This window comes from Triplophysa rosa, linkage group LG8 (genome assembly GCF_024868665.1).
Source record: "Triplophysa rosa linkage group LG8, Trosa_1v2, whole genome shotgun sequence".
Lineage (NCBI taxonomy): Eukaryota > Metazoa > Chordata > Actinopteri > Cypriniformes > Nemacheilidae > Triplophysa > Triplophysa rosa.
In genome coordinates, this window is record NC_079897.1 from 9686368 (window position 1) to 9706411 (window position 20044).

The 20044-nt window shown below is 36.9% G+C and overlaps 3 protein-coding genes across 3 annotated transcripts; 2 read left to right on the top strand and 1 right to left on the bottom strand.

Annotated features, from left to right (window-relative positions):
* Positions 1-6: 6 nt before the first annotated feature.
* On the top strand, positions 7-1640 carry LOC130558662 (uncharacterized). Its single transcript, XM_057341228.1, has 5 exons — positions 7-117; positions 244-437; positions 617-764; positions 1043-1247; positions 1336-1640. The coding sequence occupies exons 1-5, from the start codon at positions 13-15 to the stop codon at positions 1638-1640; spliced, it is 957 nt and encodes a 318-aa protein (XP_057197211.1). The 5' UTR covers positions 7-12.
* A 183-nt stretch (positions 1641-1823) lies between these two features.
* Positions 1824-5451, bottom strand: LOC130558661 (uncharacterized). The gene is made up of 6 exons (XM_057341227.1): positions 4631-5451; positions 4012-4268; positions 3152-3342; positions 2923-3016; positions 2348-2544; positions 1824-2017 (listed from the first exon to the last, which is right to left on the bottom strand). The coding sequence occupies exons 1-6, from the start codon at positions 4724-4726 to the stop codon at positions 1824-1826; spliced, it is 1029 nt and encodes a 342-aa protein (XP_057197210.1). The 5' UTR covers positions 4727-5451.
* A 5910-nt stretch (positions 5452-11361) lies between these two features.
* lin28aa (lin-28 homolog Aa) lies at positions 11362-19004 on the top strand. The gene is made up of 4 exons (XM_057341238.1): positions 11362-11371; positions 12351-12526; positions 16140-16324; positions 18785-19004. Exons 1-4 carry the CDS (start codon positions 11362-11364, stop codon positions 19002-19004), a joined length of 591 nt encoding a protein of 196 aa, XP_057197221.1.
* The last annotated feature ends 1040 nt before the right edge of the window (positions 19005-20044 follow it).

Here is a 20044-nt window from a genome sequence, read left to right on the forward strand (position 1 = left end):
TATGGAAGAAGGATGATGAAGGGGTATCTCGCCACGAAAGGAATACATGCTGCAGAGACACGAATTGGATCAATGCTCAAAACAATGCATCAGCCTTACCATGAAGCAAGACGTCAGGTACTGTCTCAGCATTAATATTTTACATTATCAAACTTGTGTAATTTATGTGTAACTATGAGTTAATGTGTTTTTAAGATGCTTATTTAGCTACAGTTACTTAGCTCGTTTTCCTGTTTCTTTCAGGGTGCCTGCAATCTCAACCCCATACCATATCAAGCTGATTACATGGGTCACAAGGCCCATATGGACCAAAATGAAAAACTGGCTATGTTTGGGGTCACCCATGTTTTAGCCATTGATGGCTTCAGCAAAAAGGTTGTTGCTCATTCTACAATGCCTATAAAAAACAACCTTTCCATCTTTGAAGATGTTTTCAGGTAACAGCCTGTATTGTTGTGGACACTTAAGGGATTGCATACACAAGGATACCACATTATAGAATGTGACTAAACTGTTGTAGAACGTCTACATTATTATGAACCATATTGTACTGCGAAAAACTGATTTGGAATGGTTACGCTTAAAGTAAAAAAAAAACTGTTTTTTTATCCAATAGGCCTGCAGTACTTGCCTATGGTATGTGGGACCAGGTGCGAGTAGATCATGGCAAGGAGTTTTATTTGACGCTCTTTATGCAGGAGCTGCTGACATCTCATCGCCATAATTTGGAGAAAAGGCCTTATTTACAGACTTCATCCACAAGTGTACAGTTCAATAGTTTTTGTAGTTGCTTCAGCACCACAATACTTGTATGCCTGCTTTTATATTCTAGTTACATGATGAGCATTGTGTATTTTATGTTACATTCCATTTGGGAAAGTGATCCTTAAGCAGAATTCCTCATAAGCTGTCAGCTTGAATAAAGAGTTGATAAGTTTACAGATTTAATAGGAATTCTGCATAGTGACCAAATGGATCATAACATATTTTTCAAATTTACCACTACCACAAATTGACTGATGAATCTTTGTTGCAAATTCAGAATCATATAGTTGAACGTATCTGGCCTGAAGTAAATAATCGTGTAAACTATCCGCTGAAGACGGCTCTTCTTCACTTGGTGGATCAAGAGGAAATAGATATGAACGACAGCCTTGTGAGATACTGTGTGTCCAACCTGACTGGGCAGTTGTGCCAGATTGGTCTTACAAGGCTTGTGGAGTCATGGAATGCTCACCGAATTCCAGGTGAAATAAAACCGTGTTGCAAAGATTACAATATTTACAACAGTCATTCACAAGTTTTAAGACCAACAGTATGTTTTTTATTTTACAGGTAAAGGTATACCAAATGACTTGGCTGGCCGTGGATGTCCCAAAAAAATCCCACAGGAGCTGTTGCCTCATGCAGTTGACGCAGCAGACCTTTACAGCCAACAGCTGGGATCCTCACTGACTATACATTCAACTTTTGGAGTTGATCCATTTTCAACTGAACAGGACAAACTTACAGTTGAGAATCAGTTTGCCGAGCAATATCCAGACATTTCAGACTTGTTCTCTAGAGCAGTGAACAATGACTTTGCTCCATACAAACAGGCATTGCTCTTTCTTATAACCTCAACTCAGCGCAATGTGTGAAAAGCCATTTGCTCTATTTGAACAGAATGTAAATTTGTAACAAGAACAATGAACACTAATGACATCATCCAGCCCAAACATGTAAATAAATTAATATGACTACAACAACTGTGGGCCAAATTTTTGAATCATTAAGACAAACTAACACAACATGCCTATTTCTGAGTATAAAAGTGCAAAATGTTACTCCTCTTCAAAAAGAGATCTCAGAACAGCTAATGCTTCTGACACACCATTAATTTCGAATATGTTATTGCCTGCGGTGTTCCCTCTGCATTTTGCGCAGTGCACAGAGGTCTCCTGCCACTGTTCCACACATGTTTTGCAGCCAATAATGCTTCGGCAGCACTCTGTGAAGACTGGCTCCTCGATGAACTCTAAAAAAAATTAAATGAGAAAAACTATTAATTGTGTGTGTCTATTTGTCCTTAAAATGTTCTTGATGTACCGGTTGACAGTATTTCCTTTTTACTCAACTTTAATGCTTTTAAAAATGTCTTTGTGTAATATCCAATGGTGTAATGATACAATAACAAAGTTTTGAATCAGTACATGTAATTAATTGAAGTGATTTAGAGACAGCTGACCTTGGTTAGAGAATGTAATAATGTATGTGTATTTGGAAATCTCAAACTGGGACACACTACACAAAATGGATCCAAAATTATTTTACAAGTGGGACAATTACCATCTACTGGGATACCTACTCATACAAACAACACAGCAGAACCCTTGCTTGATGGTCTGCAGCTGGGAAGGAGTGAGGATGACTCTTTGAGTTGCAGCCAGGTTGGTGAGCTCTTTGACTGCTGCAGTGATATCTGGTAGGCTCTGTGATGCCAGTACAAGCTCTTCTATTTTCTCAGTAATCTCTCCAATGCCTGCAGCATCTTCATCTTTTCGGCTGTTACAAGGGAAACAAAATAGATAAATAACAAAAGCAAGGCTTTTAGTGGGGTTGGTAGTGGTGGCGGGGTAAAAGCCTAACCTTTTGTTTGACAAATTAGAAAACAAAATGACAAGGGGATGTGGGCAAGCTCAATTTCCATCCCCGATTATGGGAATATGTTAAGAGGCTTAATATATAAGAAACCATGAGAGCCAAATAAATCTTTGTCCCAAACATTATAAAAGCCATTGTAAAACTGAAGCAGTAACAGGATAGGCAGGTGCTGATTTGAAAAAAAAAATTGTTTCAATAGTTTGAACAACAAAGGCAAGTAAAAAAACAATGCATTTCAATTATTAGACATATAAGAGTAATACGATTGTTTAAGATTACCTCATTCTCCTCCTTTTTGTTCTCTGCAACTCCTGGAAAGCCTGTTCTTGTACAGCAAGAATCTTACGCGCATTTTGTTTCCAGTATTGTGACCCTTAACAGCTAGGGTGAAAACCAGGAAAAAAAACGTTTCTTAAGTGGTTGGTTCAGTCATGAGTAATCATGTGCCATCTACTTTTCAATCACAAAAGTAAAGACTTAACAGTAAAACAAAATTAATGTTTCCCACCTGTTGTACCTTCTGAGTCCAAAATTGCATTCCCCTGCGCATCAGTTAATACCATGGGGTCATGACTTCCAATGGCATCTTGCACTTTTCCGATGATCCCCTGGAGGGTAGCCTCACATTCTGAAAACCGGACCACCACCATTCTGCTGGGGCTCAACCTCCCACCAACCACCTCAGCAAGGAAAATTGATCTGGAAAAAAATTTGCTATGGGCACTCATAATCCTAGCAATGATTAATGTACTCTGTATAAGGGCAGTCATGGCCTAATGGTTAGAGAGTCGGACTCGTGACCAGAAGGTTGCGGGTTCGATTCCCAGAGCCGGCAGGTAACGACTGAGGTGCCCTTGAGCAAGGCACCTTACCCCTACTTGCTCCCCGGGCGCTGCAGTGATAGCTGCCCACTGCTCCGGGTGTACGTGTGTTCACCACTTGCTGTGCGTGTGTTCACTACTCTCTGGATGGGTTAAATGCAGAGGTCACATTTCAGGTATGGGTCACCATATCTGACTAATAGGTCACTTTCACTTCACTCACTTTCACTATATCAACAATTACTACAAAATGCGCTCAGTTTGTTGGTCTTGTATTTTTGAGCTAACTGGCATAAAAAGTTTCATCTAAATCCTTGCAAAACATTTAGCAAAATCTTGCTGCCAGAAAGAAAGACACTGCTAAAACAACCTTTGCCAAGGAAGTGAAAAGAAAAGTCAGGGGGAAAACAAGTAGCTAATTACACGGTCACCGATCTCATATTAAATATCATCAAATGTTCAAGTGTTTTGCAATTATATTTTATTTCCCATAATTGGTAACTTTGAAAATATAAATGTCTGTCATAGCAATTTAGGCCAACGTTACCTTTGACATGTTTTAGAGACAGTGGCTCTTGGGGGGGCTGTGCCAGTCCGCTGTGCGGTTGAACTAGAAGTAGTCGCAGGCATTCGCGTGAATGTAAAACGTTGGCCTGTGCTAGTTGTAGCTGGTGAGGTGTCATCCTCACCGTGAATCTCATAATGAGCTCTTGGAGTAAGGTCGAATGTGTTGAAATTTCCTGATGCTCCAGGAAAAATGGCCACATTTGTGTCGTCAGTCATGTATAGACTATGAGTTGAGACCTGCCAAGAAATTCATAAGACAAAACCACTAAAGTTAGTGTTTAATTTCAAACCTTTCTCAATTCATATTTTTCAGTGACTACTGAGAGGAAACTCCTACAAATGCTAAATTTCTAAATTATGTTAGTTATAAATATAACTGTTACATTATTTAAGGGATAATCCAGGAGGCGGACTTCTAACGTTACCCAACAACGTGTCCATAACTTTAGTGGGGTTAAGTTAACGAAACAGGCTAACGTAAGCCTCACTAACATCTTTGTATGTGGCATGTTTGTCTTTTAACATAACTAAATTTTCCACTCAAGTTGATCTAACGTTATAGCTAGCTGGTAGCAAGCTAGCTTGATTATTTTTTTTACCTGAAATATGCGACTAAGTTTTTCTGCTGTCATGTCTTCTTCCCTGAGAGACAATCTTTTATTGTTTCGGAAAACGACGTACTGCTCCATGTCCATGTAACGTTATCACAGTCGATTACACACAGAAATGTTATGTTAGTACTTTATTCTATTTTTCTAACGTTCGACAGCTCCGTCCAAATTTGGCGCTTGGCATTAAGCGTAGTCCATTGGCTGCTGGGTCGTACGTCACAGTCGCTACCATGGTAACAGTTCCATTGGTACACATACCAAGTGACTGGTGGAGCTGTGTGTTTTCTGGATAAAAAACAATAAAATTTAAATTTCTCAACCGATTTCAAGGCTTTACGATTTATGTGTAATACAGAAACATTTCGGTTGCAGGTATTGATGGTTAAGCTTAAACGTAACTAAAAACATATTGTTTTTATATTCCATGTAGATAAACCACTACAATCTGTTAAGAAACGTAAACGTAATTGTTATTTTAATCGCCAAAGAGAGCAGCTTCCCGTTCACTTTTATGTGTTTTTGCCACATCAAAGATGGCGACCCTGATGGCCTATCCCTACTAGCCACAACCCAAAGGGGCCTGTCGGTACACGTTTGTCATGTAAATGAGACCAGATGACCACATCCGGTCTCGGAATATAATAAACGGGCCTTTTTTCATTTCTGTTTTCTTGTGATTTTACTTTTTGTTATTCGAAATATAAAATGCAAATCAAATCATTTTTTAAATTTTGCTCATCCGTTTTTCACCATGAAAAAGAAAAACGCCTCGTATTTCAATTTCAATTTTTGTATTTTAAAACGAAAATCAGAGAGCCACTCTTTTTTTGTTTTTTAATACCCGTTTCTAAAAGAACAATCAAATGGCCAAAAGATACACGGACCTCTACGTGGCTGCTGACATGGCTTATTGGTTAAGTCCACCCCTTCCTTCGGGGCCCCAGGCGATTGCCTACCTTTGCCTAATGGTAAGTCCACCCCTGCGCGGTCCCAGTGCTAAAAGATGCCGGACATGAACTGCACGCAACCAGTATGTCAAGCTAAGCCATATGTCTGTGTTTTGTTGGCAATCGGCGTGTACTTGCATAATGTACAAAACACAAAGGGATTAATGTGATGATGTGTTGCTTGCTCTGCTGTAATTCCATCCCACTCTCCCCACTAGTCCCACCTCTAGCAGCTCGTGTTTTTCCGGAAATAATCGTACAGCCGTATCTCTCTTTTATACATTTGATCAAACTAAATACTCTTCCAAGATACAACGTATGCAATACTCATGTATAGGCACTCAAGATTAATATGAGATTGGCAGAAACTGCCTGTGATACGCGATCTTTAAAGGGGTCATATGGCGCGAACACCTGTTTTTCTGTGTCTTTGGTGTGTTATAAGTTGCCCATGCATGTAATAGACACATAAAATTGCAAAAATTAAAGTGTCGCAATAAAAGATGCATTCTATCTAAAAGCGAATGCTCACCCAGACCTGCCTGAAACGCCTCGTGTAACCACACCCCCACAAATCCACGTCAGTTCGTGGTATGAGTTGACTAAGACCGCCCAAATGTATACGCAAGTAAGGTGGGCGTACCTGTCAATACAATTGCTTTGGAACCTGATGTTCCAAATATGATAAGAGGCGTTACATTTCTGTCACATGCTTGCAGTATTTGGCCAATCACTACGCACTGGTTAACTGGCCAATCATAGCACACCTTGCTTTTCAGAGCGATGAGCTTTGTCAAAAATCTGCACGTTTCAGAGAGGCGGGGCAAAGAGGAGCTACAAACATGCACGGTATGTGGAAAAAACTGTGTTTTTGAACCTTAAAGCCACAATATGGAATATTTGGACCGCTATATGGCGCACTTTCGAAACAACAATAAAAGGCGAAGCTAAATGACGTTATGTAGGAGAGTGGAATTATGGGACATGTCGTTTTCTGTCTTTATTGAAATCTAATTTCATTCAGAAATGAAATGTATTTTTATAGCACTTTACTACATTATTGCAAACTCTCATAATGCATCTCAACCAGTTTTCATGTAGTTAATATGAATTGCAAATTATTGTCTTTTGCTTTAAATGTTTATAAACAGCAGCCATGCTAATTATTTTCTGTCCTTTTCTTTTTCCACTTTGGGATGTCCAATTTAAGACAACTACAGATTATGCCAGCTTCAGTTTGGATACAGCTTTTTACAAAGATTTCAGATGACCCACTTGTAAAGACATGATGATGACAACCCCGTGAGAATTTGAGATGACATTGAGGACCACAGTAATGGGCTGAAGTTCACACAACATCTATAGTTCGCCAAATTAACTTACCGCATGTTAACAAAAGCTACAGATATGAACAAGATGCTGCAGTTCTATTTCTGTAGAAAAGAGTGTGTTTTTTCCCCCATAATTTTAGTTTAAGAAACTAAATCTATGGGACAGTTGGTATCAGGTTTGTTAATTGATTGGAATTCTCAGTACATATATTGTAGAAAAGCGCCTGTTGACCCAAATCAAGTTTCATTGACATTCGTTGACATTCAACAGCTCCACCCAACAAGAAAACTCTTTAAAATACAATTAATAACTATACTTATGTTAATAAATCTAAATTCAGAAATTAGTTGGACTGTTGGATTAACATCACTGTTAACCAAGTCTAAAAACTTGGTTGAAGTATAAAAACCTATTGAACCTAAAGATGGTATAGGTTAAAAAAATTGTCAGTGACCCTCAACTTTTGACAGGTATTGCATATATTAAAATTGATGACAAATCAGTTTTGTCTCTATGCATTCAACGGTAATGGCAACTTTGGTCACTTGGGGGCAGTCCTGTTGTACGAAACATTGCAAAGACTCAAAGATCTTTCAACACACAGACTTCATTTCTCTAATGCCCTTGATTCCTTGATGTTGTGTTTTCTGATCCCTGTGATCCCAAAGTGCTTAAACTTTTTTACAAGTGTTCCTCGGGTAACATAAATCAGATTGGTTGAGACCTCAAATCAAATTGGTTGACTGAAATGTTGTCCCAGGGTCAATAATGATGTTGAAACTCTGAAAATCTGGCAATATCAGGAAATCTATTCCACAGTAACTCTTGTGCATATGTAATGAAATTGCACCTTAGGAACTGCATTTGAATAAGAGACATGCAAATGTGTAATGATTTATTTGCCCAAGCTTGGAATTGGGAACCACTGGATTAAAACATTACTTTGCTTATCACACATTTCTTAGCAGAAGTGCTTTATGTAAACATGCCAGCATCTTTAATACAGTCCATTTCTCATCATCTGGTTGAGATTTACTTTCTCCATCAATGATTCCATCTGGTAACAACCACTGTAAATTATGTTTTAACCAATGTTTGACCAGTTTATTTCAACAAAAAATACAGCAGCATATGCCTCTAGCGATCATACACACATCTGGGCACAAATCTAGGTTCTTTTAATGTATTTATATTAAAGAGATCAATTGGGCATACTGTTTGTTTGCTCTGCGCAACGTGATGAATAGATTGAAAAATATGAGCAGTGTCATACATGTACCTCTCAGTATGTTCTTCTGCTTTTATACAAACATTATAAAAGACAAGAGATATGGAGAGTTCAAAAAACAGGTGAGGTAGATAATAAACCTTCTGAAAGATGCATTAAGGAAAGAAAAAATGTAAATAAAATAGACAATGCAACATATACAGCTGCAGAGAATGAAAAGACTCATTATTTAGTTGTTCTGAATTTACTTATCGTGTTTAAGTAAAATTATTTTGTATTTTTCTTTGAACTAGTGACAACATTTCTCCCAATTCAAAATAACAGTCAAAATAACAAAAAAATCAATGTTTACAGATTTTGAATACTGCAAAGAAAACAAGTTCATCTTCACGTTTAAACAATTCAATTTTATTTTTATAGCGCCTTTACAATTTGCATTGCATCAAAGCGGCTGTACAACCCCCCCCCCCAAGAAAAACAACATTAGTTGAAAACAAAATACAGTAGATCTTAAAAATAGTATGACATAAAATGCATACACATACACAGACATGTATAAACACACATATGGGCAACAAAATACATATGTTTGCATGTATTTTAGGATCGATTCAAAAATCAATATTTAATGAAATAATAAGAATGTTTTTTTCAAAACTTTCATGCGTCTTTGCATTCTCTGACTTTGTCATTCCTGAGTTCTGTTAAAATTTTCATTTCTACACATTCAAAGTAATACACAATTGATGAGAATCTGTGGAAAGTGTTTGTGAAAAGTGAATCTGTGGAAAGTTGCTTACCTACAGCTGTACACAAATAATTCCTGACTTAAACTTTTCTGGTCAAGATACAAACAAGTAGACTAAGAATGAAAGCAAGACATATAAATAAACAATATGATGACATTACAAGTCAACAAGTGTACCCAAGTAAGCTACACCTGTAATGTGACCTGGACGACTATAGCAGTCATGGAATCTGTCATGTGTTTCTGATATAATGCACATATGTACAACTTAAAATTCAATCTGTTCTATATACATTGTTAGTCAAGAAAACTTTCTACGTACTGTACCTGGTTTGCCGTCGCCATGAGAAAGAGATGATCTGATTCTGCATTTGCACACCTTGATTATGCTTAAACCATCACCATCTTTCCTTCATCTTACCCATTTGGCAAGTGCGTATACCATTTACAAAGATTGACTCATCATAAACATCCAAATGTCTTTATTAATATTAATATACTAGTAAACTCATCAATATGGAATAACACAAAATGTAAGAACTATGTTGTGACTAAAGGCCATTCAAAATAAATCAAACCATATTATATTCTAGCATTTATCTTGTTTTCAACTAATGTCACTAGAAATGTCACTAGTTCACAGAAAAAGACTAAATAATTTTACTTAAACACGTTAAGTAAATTCAAAACAACTGAAAATAATTAGTCTTTTGTTGCCATTTTATCAACAAACTTAAAATTCAGTCTTTTTGTGAGGTAACTTTTACCATCCATCAGTTTCTTTTAATAATTGTCTGTTTTCAGGCAACTTTTAGGTCATTTAAAAATAAGTTAAAAACACAATGTAAAAGAGTGAAAGGTCTCGGAAATAACAAGACAAAATCAAATTCTTAGCTTTGTTTAATACACAGATATTTACAAATTCTGATATTAAGGTTAGATGGTTAATGCTAGCTTCAAGTGTCCTTTTGGCACACTGTGTATCCTGCTTAATGTCTATACAAATGTAATTGGAATGAGGGGTTATTGATAGATGAGTTACTTGTTGCGTCTCCATAGCAACAAAGCTTTGATCAATTGGCAAGCTTGTTTGATTATTGATTGTTTGGATGGGGGAGGGCAGCTTTCTTTTTTCTGCACCTCTGCTTTGAGAATAATTGTTGGGGAAATGCCATGCCGTTTATGCAGCAAACTTATTCTGAAATGTTTACATCACACATATTCAACACACAGGTCATAGCACACCTTCTCTTTGGTGACTGTATTTATTTTTATTCAGTGTCATCCAGGGTCTATCTATTGCTCACAAACAATAGAATACCTCTAATTTACTGGAGTAAATGTGCAGCTATGATAGCTTTGAATGCTACTATTTCAGTGTTTTAAATCATTACATTATGTATAAAATAGTATGGTTATAAAAACGACAGTTTAGATATAATTTGCATAGGCTAACACTCTTGCTTGGGAAATGACACTTAATTTTGTGTAATTTACTGCTATATAATTATTCCGTTAATAACAGCAATAATGCGATTTTGTAACATTTTGAATTCTGCTTTCTTTTCTCTTCAAACCCGAAATGGAGTGATTGCGGATATATTTTACAATAAATTTTGAATGTCACATATAAATGCTAAAGTTTGATCTATTTGTTGTACATTTCTGATGACTTAAAACGTGAGCTCCAACGTTTTGAAATCTCGTTTGAATTGTTGGACATCTATAAAAAGCAAATTGTCTTTATATAGTCTATATTTCTCTTCTTCCTCAAACATCACAGGTGTTTATTTTTACGAATTTGTTTTTACGATGCTTTGTCAGTCTTTAATCAAAAATGTTTTTACGTGCAGGAAGACAATAAAATTTTACATGTTCGTAATTTTACAAATAAGTGTAAACATCAAGTGTGCTTTCTGTGTTTTAGGACGAAGCAATTCATGCTAGTAAGTAACATGATGTGTAAATAATACATCCCTAATTGTGATATAAAGAAAAACGAAACAAGTATTTGCTATTAAATGATTGTCATGTTATGTTTAAACGCAATGGTATCAATTTTGACCGTGTCATTAATGTGAAATGTTTGGCTTTTCCAATGAAAAAATTAAAATCTAATGTGGGTAAGAAAGAGGCTTTTGTCACCTATGTGTGGAAGGAAGAGTTTGGGGGATGGACTTTTGCTCTGTGGTCTCCATGTGTGATTGGTCTCCTCTGGCCATCCATTGAGGAATGTGCTGGTCATCCTGGAGGGAAGAGTATTTGGGAATCACGTGGACTTGACCGAAACAGTGAGAGAGGGATCGACCATGAGAAGCATCAGTAAAGAGCCATCAAAGATTCAGCCCGAGATCACCTGGAGAACCGAGTTTTGAAACAAACACACACACACACACACACACGCACACAGGTGACACACAAAGGACATCAGAAAAAGAGGATAGGGAGGCCAAGAGAGAAATCCATGGCAGAGGGTATGTGATGTGTTTATTCACTTGATAAAGGTACATCAAGGTGTTTGTTTAGGGGACACGAGAGTGGGGGGCTGGGGTTTCCTGCATTGTTTTTGAGGTTTGTGGGGATTTTTATGTTTTCTGGCCGTCTCAATCCCTCGTGCGTAAGGGTGTCCTCCAACTTTTTGTTTGTTTTACTTTTATATGTTTTCTTAAAGATTTTTTTACAATATTCAACGTGAAATTCTAACGTTGCTGAAGCGAGGGTAGCGAGCGCATGGACTTAATTGAACTCACAATACGTTCAGTTTTACAACTGACTGTAAATGTGATGTAGCAAATAAATAAATATCACAGTTGTATGCGTCGAATTTGAACATGTTGAGACATTTTTTAAGTCTTAATTACTTTGGGAAAAAACATGCAAAGATCAAGCATGCGTTGCCATTTGGATCTGATTCATTCGTAACAAATTTAACGTAGGCCTAATTAATTTGCGAAGAAATAAATTGTTTTCAGCATCCTGTGCAACAAGCATCCCAGCACTCCGGAAAACTCTTATATTAATATTAAATGATGATGCTATTATTATGTTATTATGGTGATGTTTTACACAGACGCCGTTTTGATGTTCTAAAATTAAATAAATGTTCCTATGTTGTTAAAATACATCTTTAAAATATTAGGCGTATTATGAACAATTAGGCTACCCTGCTACCTTAAGATACACATATTATTGTTGTTGTTAGCAAACAACTATTTATTTTAATTTTATGAAAACGAAGACATATGATGGACACTTTTTATGTGGAATTAGCTTTTATAAAAACAACCACTGCTGCAAATCGTATGATTTAATAGGACGAGCTATAAAACTACAAACACATAAAAATCGTCAATGCCGCTTAGGTTTGATTTCGCGATTTGGAATGTGCAGCTACATTTACTTGTTTTTTCTTCTGTAAAACCAAATGTAAATGTAAGTAAAATGGTTTTGCAGGAGGCTGTACGAAAACAGAGGAGGAGGAGGGGCAGGCCACCGAGGAAGACCTTCAGTCATATCATGGCGTGGGTGTGTGCAAGTGGTTCAATGTTCGGATGGGATTTGGATTCCTGTCCATGACCTGGCGAGATGATGTGCCTTTAGAAAGTCCAGTCGATGTGTTTGTCCACCAGGTGAGTGTTAGTTAATTTATTTCAAAATCACATTTCCCTCATTTCTAACTACTGAAGCAATGTTGTTCAGTCAGTTTTGTTACTGCTTGTCCCCATCACCCCTCATTTCCGTGTGAGTGTCCTACAACAGAAAAGTCTACCTTCAAAGATAACCCCTTTAATCTTGCTTCCTGTCATAAAGTCATTAGACACAGATGCTAATGAAATGAAACCCTTACTTTTTAAAATGTGTGAGTGGCCAGCTGGGAAATTGTTTCCCTAGTAAACCACTGTGAGATAGTTTATTCTTGACTTTTTGTGTTATTTTATGCTGTAAATTAATCTGCAAACCACAAACAAGGACTCGATGATAAAGATGATCTTTGTCAATGGTCTGATCATGTCAGATCTCAAAATTGAACAGTAATCTCCTTCATTAAACATAATTTGCATGCTGGATACACTTTTAAGTGACCTATTTGTCAGATATGGTGACCCATACCCGAAATGTGACCTCTGCATTTAACCCATCCAGTGAGTAGTGAACACACGCACAGCAAGTCGTGAACACCCACGTACACCCAGAGCAGTGGGAAGCTATCACTGCAGCGCCCGGCGAGCAAGTGGGGGTAAGGTGCCTTGCTCAAGGGCACATCAGTCGTTACACGCCCGGCCCTTCTGGTCACGAGTACGAGTTTTGAAACAAACACAGACAAGGTGACACACAAAGGACATCAGAAAAAGAGGATAGGGAGGCCAATAGAGAAATCCATGGCAGAGGGTATGTGATGTGTTTATTCACTTGATAGAGGTACATCAAGGTGTTTGTTTAGGGGTGTTTTATGTTTTCTGGCCATCTCAGTCCCTTGTGCGTAAGGGGACACCCAACCTTTTCTTTGTTTTACTTTTATATGTTTTCTTAAAGATTTTTTTACAATATTCAACGTGAAATTCTAACGTTGCTGAAGGGAGGGTAGCGAGCGCAAGGACTTAATTGAACTCACAATACATTCAGTTTTACAACTGACTGTAAATGTAATGTAGCAAGTAAATATCACAGTTGTATGCGTCGAATTTGAACATGTTGAGACAGTTTTTAAGTCTTAATTACTTTGGGAAAAAACATGCAAAGATCAAGCATGCGTTGCCATTTGGATCTGATTCATTCGTAACAAATTAAAGCTATACAACATAAACTAGAGAGGTCCTTTTAATTGACTTGACTCTCCTCAGCCATGACCGATTTCTTTCTTTCTTTTTGGAGTCATCTTTCTAGTTTTGTCCTTGTGCTTTGTTCTTTGTGATTTCTCTCAGTTCATTAAAGTAGTTCACCTTCAAAATAATAAAAAAAATCATTTAGACACCCTCTTGTCATTTCAAACCTGTATGACTTTCTTTCTTCTGCAGAACACAAAAGAAGATATTTTGAAAAATGTTGGTAACAGAACAGCACAGCCCCCATTCACTTCTATTGTAACCAATGCAAGTGAATGGGGGGCTGTTAACAACATTCTTCAAAATATCTTTGTTTGTGTTCTGCGGAAGAAAGAGAGTCACACAGGTTTGAAATGACAAGAGGGCGTGTAAATGATGACAGAATTTTCATTTTAAGGTGAACTACTCCTTTAAGAAAAAACACGTTTATACAGCATGGGCCACTTCTAAGGATTTACAGTATAGGCAGCTTTTTGTCGTCCATTAGGTGTCTTTATGATTGTCAATGGGACATGAGGGGCATGTATGTGGGAGGAAGGGAAATTGGGGGTTGGAGGGTCACATGCGTCTAGGGAAATGGGTTAACGGTCAGTATGACTGACACACAATGGAAGCACTTGAAAAGAAGACACTGCATCTGCATGAAAGAGTTGTAATCAACTATGTTTCTCCAGCTCATAGACAACTACAGCTCCATTGGGGCCATTTAAATCACTTCAAAAAGGGCTGAGATCTGTGATGTTAGTCAAGCTACTTTGTGTTTCTTTACCTGCAATTCACAGTTTTAGAGTTCATTTAGTAAAATACACTCAGGTGGTTGAGTGTGGTTGCAACCAAACTCTTCTTATGAAGTAAAGAATGCACCATGTGCTTAATGGCCATGTCTCTTAATTTGTTACGAGGTGTGAAGAACACAATCACGGCTCAAATATAGACAAACCAAGTTTCAAAATCAAATTTGTCTTTTGCATTTGGTCATTAATATGATGAGGTTTTTAGCTGTGTTTTGTAAATACGTCACATTGGATTTAAATATGCAACATTGAAAAGAAGTTCTCAAAAAGATAAATTTAGAAGACTTGTGCTTTGTCCTCTTTTCATGCAGTTGAAACGAAGCCAAACAGTAGACTTGTCTGAACCAGTTTGAACCAGATCAATTAAACTATAAACGGGACCTAATAATTAATTCAAAAGACCAGATTTCGTCTTTAATGGGACTATTGCATTATTTTATGTTGTGTCTTTTCAAGCCAATATTCTTATTATTTATCAACACGAAACAAGAAAGACATGGAACACCATATACATTTACAATAATGAATATTTCTATTGTTGGTATTCCTTCAAAGGAGTATTTCAGAGCAGTAAGCCATGCTAATTCTTAAAGTGATAGTTCACCCAAAAAGGAAAATTCTGTCATCATTTACTCAATCACTTGACATTTTAAACCTGTATGACTTTCTTTCTTCTTCTGCAAAACACAAAAGAAGATATTTTGAAGAATGTTGGTAAATGAACAACAGCGGTTTACCCATTCATTAATATTTATGGGACCAAAACCAATGCAAGTCTATGGGTACCGCTGTTGTTTGGTTTCCACCACTTTTTTGGATGAACTATCCCTTTAAAGGTGAGGAAAATATTCAGAGGTGGACAGCAGTGTAGGATTTACTCTATAGGCATACTCAACAAGTAAATACTGTTTACTAATCTGTAATTTATGTTCTAAACATGTGCTATTTTTATGCCACATTTCATAAATACACGTTTTTGCATTTTGTTTGGTGCTTTCTTACCATTACTCAAGTAACATTTTTGAAAGTACTAGATTTTTTATGTACTTTTTTATGTAGGATTAAAGGTGAAAATAACACTTGCATGAAATGTAGTGAAGCAATTTTCTTCCAAAGTATAAACACTTTCATAAAGACGCTTGAACAATGTACTTGAGTAAAAAATACTTCACTACTGTTCACATGTAAAAATGTTACTCTTGCCTCAGATACACTAAACCAAGCAAAAATGTAAGGAATTTTTACAGAGCCATGCCACAGCATCCTTACTTGTGGTCAGTGAATGGGGAATTAAGAGACCTGTTTGTGTGGGAGAGGGTGTGTGTGTGTGTGAATATGGAATGTGTACCTTGTGTCGGGGGATGGTAAGGCATGTGTTTTCAGGCTAATCACTTACATATAGATACGTATATATAATATATATGCAGATGTGCACAGGTAATGTTGCATTTTTGGTGGGCGTTTGCTTTTGTTTTTGCTTCAATTTTAAGAGAATAGCAGTCCAGGGTGAATAAATGATAAAATAATTTTTATTTTGTGTAAACTATTGCTTTATAATAAGTTGCTGCTCTCTGAACCGGAGACTCAATTTTCCCAATATTCATATCTTTCTCTAACTCTTTCAGAGTAAACTGTACATGGAAGGTTTCCGCAGTCTGAGAGAGGGGGAAGCTGTCGAATTCGCATTTAAAAAGTCTTCCAAAGGCCTTGAGTCTTTGCGGGTGACTGGACCAGGAGGAGCTCACTGTATGGGAAGTGAGAGGAGACCCAAAGGCAAGAGTGTCCAGAAGCGCCGAGCCAAAGGAGACAGGTGATTATGCATAAACACACCGCATCTACAGATACTCTGACTTTTTGAATGCTTCTCTATACGGACTGCAATAAAACAGGGGCAACAATTATATACTCACAAATTCTAGGCTCAAAGATGCTAAAATATAACATCACTCTTTTAGACAAACCATTTTTGCCTGTATTGTTCCATCAAGAACCTTTAATGTCCAAGGAATCTTTCTGTTGCACAACAGGTTTTTTAGTGGAAAGGGATTCTAGACTATAAAAAGGGAAGAAAGAAAAGATTTGTTTGAGAAACTTTGACTGAATGGTTTCTTTTTAAGAGTGTAGTTTTTATTATTTTTTGGATGTTAGTTGTATTTGCATTATTTCATAAGTTTTTAGCACACCATTATTATAAAATGTATAAAAAAAGGTTTAAACGGCAGTGTTTTTGTGAATAATCACTTTTTTTGTGAATAATCACTTTTTGTTTGAAGTTTCAGGATGCTGTTTATTAAAATACCAATTTGTAATATTTTGCAAATCAGCTGTTAAAGTGTGATTTTGCAGTATTTACAGAGGGCCTTCTCTCAAAAGCCTATATCTCCAAACTGTAGAACTATTATATTTAGTAGCCCAAAGGGAGAGCCTGAAGCCCTTCACTTTGATCTCTTCAAAAATTTGGATGCTATCTCACCCCTTTCAGCAGTTCCCCCCCCCCTTCCCACACCTCTGGCCTTGGTTAGGGCTGCATGGACAAATGTGACCTGGATCAATAACGGTTTAAACTGGCCTGTCAATTGTGATGGATCTCCCCCAATTTAAGGTTGTTTTTTTAAAGATTAAAAATGAGCATAAAATCTGAATTTTAAGTTATTATTTTTTAGATATTGTTTGGTTTAAATTCTGCTACATTTCAAGTTCTGTTGCATAAATGAATATAATAGATATTTTCATCCTCATCATCAGATATGATGGAGGTTATACGCATATCATTTGGCCTATACCTGTCCGTTCTGATTATTGTAAAACGTACTGTGTTGACAGTATTTGAGAAGAGGTCATTACATCCTAAAAGGATCTTGGGAGGCTTGCGTTCAATACATCATAAGAGCACGGTGCTCCTTAAAGTGGAACACATCTGTATATCACGATGATTCATTCTGCTTAATGGCATCCATGTTTTTTACAATCAAAAGCAAAAACAAGCAAAACATACAAAAGAGAATATATGGATTCAGATATGAACCCATCAGTGCGTGGCTATTCTGCTCTATCTCAGGATGTTGAGGGGAAACAGTTCTGCAGTTCATTTAATTGTTAACAGATGAATGTGCCCAAGAGGGGTCAAGGGTCATAGTTGCCATGGAAACTGCATGTGTTTAGGGACTGGGTGGGGTGTTTGGGGGTGAAGGGCAGCAAAAGGTCATAGTTCATAGGTTGCTGCTGCAGCTTTTTTCAAACAAAGGCTGTCATTGCCTCCTGCACACTCCGCCTGCTGTTGATCCATGCCCCACACTGTGTTGATGAAGGCCTCAGGTCAGTATCTATAAACCAACGAAAAAAGCTGCAGTGTCCACCAAAAGTCCCCTGTGCACAGCCGTCACCCACATGACCTCAGCTGAGTGGACATCAATGCTGCAGTGACTGCCCCATACCAAGCACCCATATGCCTCTGGGACCATCACACTTGGGGGAATGAATGCGCACAGGCAATCTTCAGTAAAGATCACATGGTTACAGAAAAACAGCTAATATTTAAAGAATTGTTGGTTGTGTTTTGTTAGATTACAATATTTGGGCACTGGTGGCAAACAGAAGATCAGCACTACAAGTCTGAACTGTCATTCTTTTGATTTCTATAATGTCCTCTTGTGGGTTGCCATCAAGAATTATAAGATTGCAAAAGCTAGCATCATGTTTAAGGGTTTAAAACGATCTGAACACATTTTAAAGCTTTACATAGAAATATGCCGTGTCTGACTTTAATTAGTAATCAGTGTTTGTTCTTCATATAAATACAATCAGTATAAGTTTTATATTCCTAAAACAATTCAATATATATTTTAGTTGTATTAATATACTGCAAAACATACTCTTTTTTTTATTGTTTTGCTTTCCAATATACATTATTTAAAGCGTCTATAAAACAAGATATGGTTACGTAAGAAGCAAACTGATATGATTAGATTTTACATTTTATGTCTTGCTCCCAGAGAAGTCTAGCAATTATTTTTTGGTGCTTTTGCTAAAACAATAGAAAGCTGTTTGCCAATATTGCAAGAAAAATAATATAATTCACGAGATTATTTTTGTTGACCATGGTTAAATGTCTTTTTCTTGTTTTAAGCATGCACTTCAGTTGCTTCTCGTGTGAGTAAATTTTATTTTAGATAATTGTGTAGAAAAACAGGAGATTTTTTTGCACTGTATCTACAGTACTACTTTCACTGTAGGTTATTTGTTTTATTTGATAGGTTATACTGTTTTGCAGGTGTTACAATTGCGGCGGTTTGGACCATCATGCCAAAGAGTGCAATTTGTCTCCTCAACCCAAAAGGTGCCATTTCTGCCAAAGTGTCTCACACATGATTGCCAGCTGCCCTACAAAAGCTCAACAGTCATCACAGGGGTCTCAGGGAAAGTCTGCCTCAGTAAAAGAGGAAAAAGCGGAGCACAGTCATTTGCCACCGCCCACCGGAAGCACCGACTGAGGCAGCACGGGACGGTGGGACAAAGCTTGAAAGCCAATCATATCATAATACTGGAAAAAACAAATGTATAATGCGATAAATGCTGCTTTTGCAACTTACTCAGGTTTATAAAATCAACAGATGAGAAGAATGTAATTTTTATAATGGCGTAAGCACTCAGGAAAAGGGCTGCTCTCAGGAATTTCAGCAGTAGAAGTAACATCATTCATATTTCTTTACTGAACAATACAAATACCTCTTTTTGATGCAGGTGTATAATGATTTACATTTGAATGTTTTTTGTATTTCTTGATGTTTTTATGCAAATATTTTGATAGTGGGGTTTAAATGGGGGTTTGGCCAGTTTTTGCAATAGACTGTCATGTTTACCAGGGAAAAAATTAGTGTAAAACCACTGTCATGGTTCTCTTAACCAGCGACTCCTTTTATATGTATCCAAATCTGTTCTTTGGTAGACGCTATAACTTGGATCATTTTATTTCTGTAGATCTTTTCACAATCTACATTGTTGCAAAGCAGCTTTACAGAAAACATTTCAGCACAGGAAAACAGGACGAAAAACAGGAAATTTAAATTAAAAAGAACATTTTAGAATGATAACACACTTTATTAGACATAAAAGTAAATAATCATTACTTTTATTTCTAAACTGCAGCCTACAGTCACAATCCTGGCTTGATATTTATTATAATATCAGCCTTAAACTGCTGCTGATCTGTATGTTTGCTAGTGATATATTTTGTTATTTGTCATTGACAATTGGCCTCAGGGGTTTTCTTAGAGGGAGATAGCGAGAAATAAGTTATTCTTTTGATTAGATCTTGTCCACTCTGGTAAAGACATTGTCTCCATTCTCCAGCTGCCTGTATTGTTGTGGAGGTGCATGTAGACCTAATGAATTGAACAGCCTTTACCTCCCATTTTACAGGAGAAGCTGGAAGACTATAAGAACATATTTAATATATATACTGTTTACATAAACCTATTATTAAGCCTTTACGCATAGTATTTATTTATAGCAATGTATTCTGCATATTTTT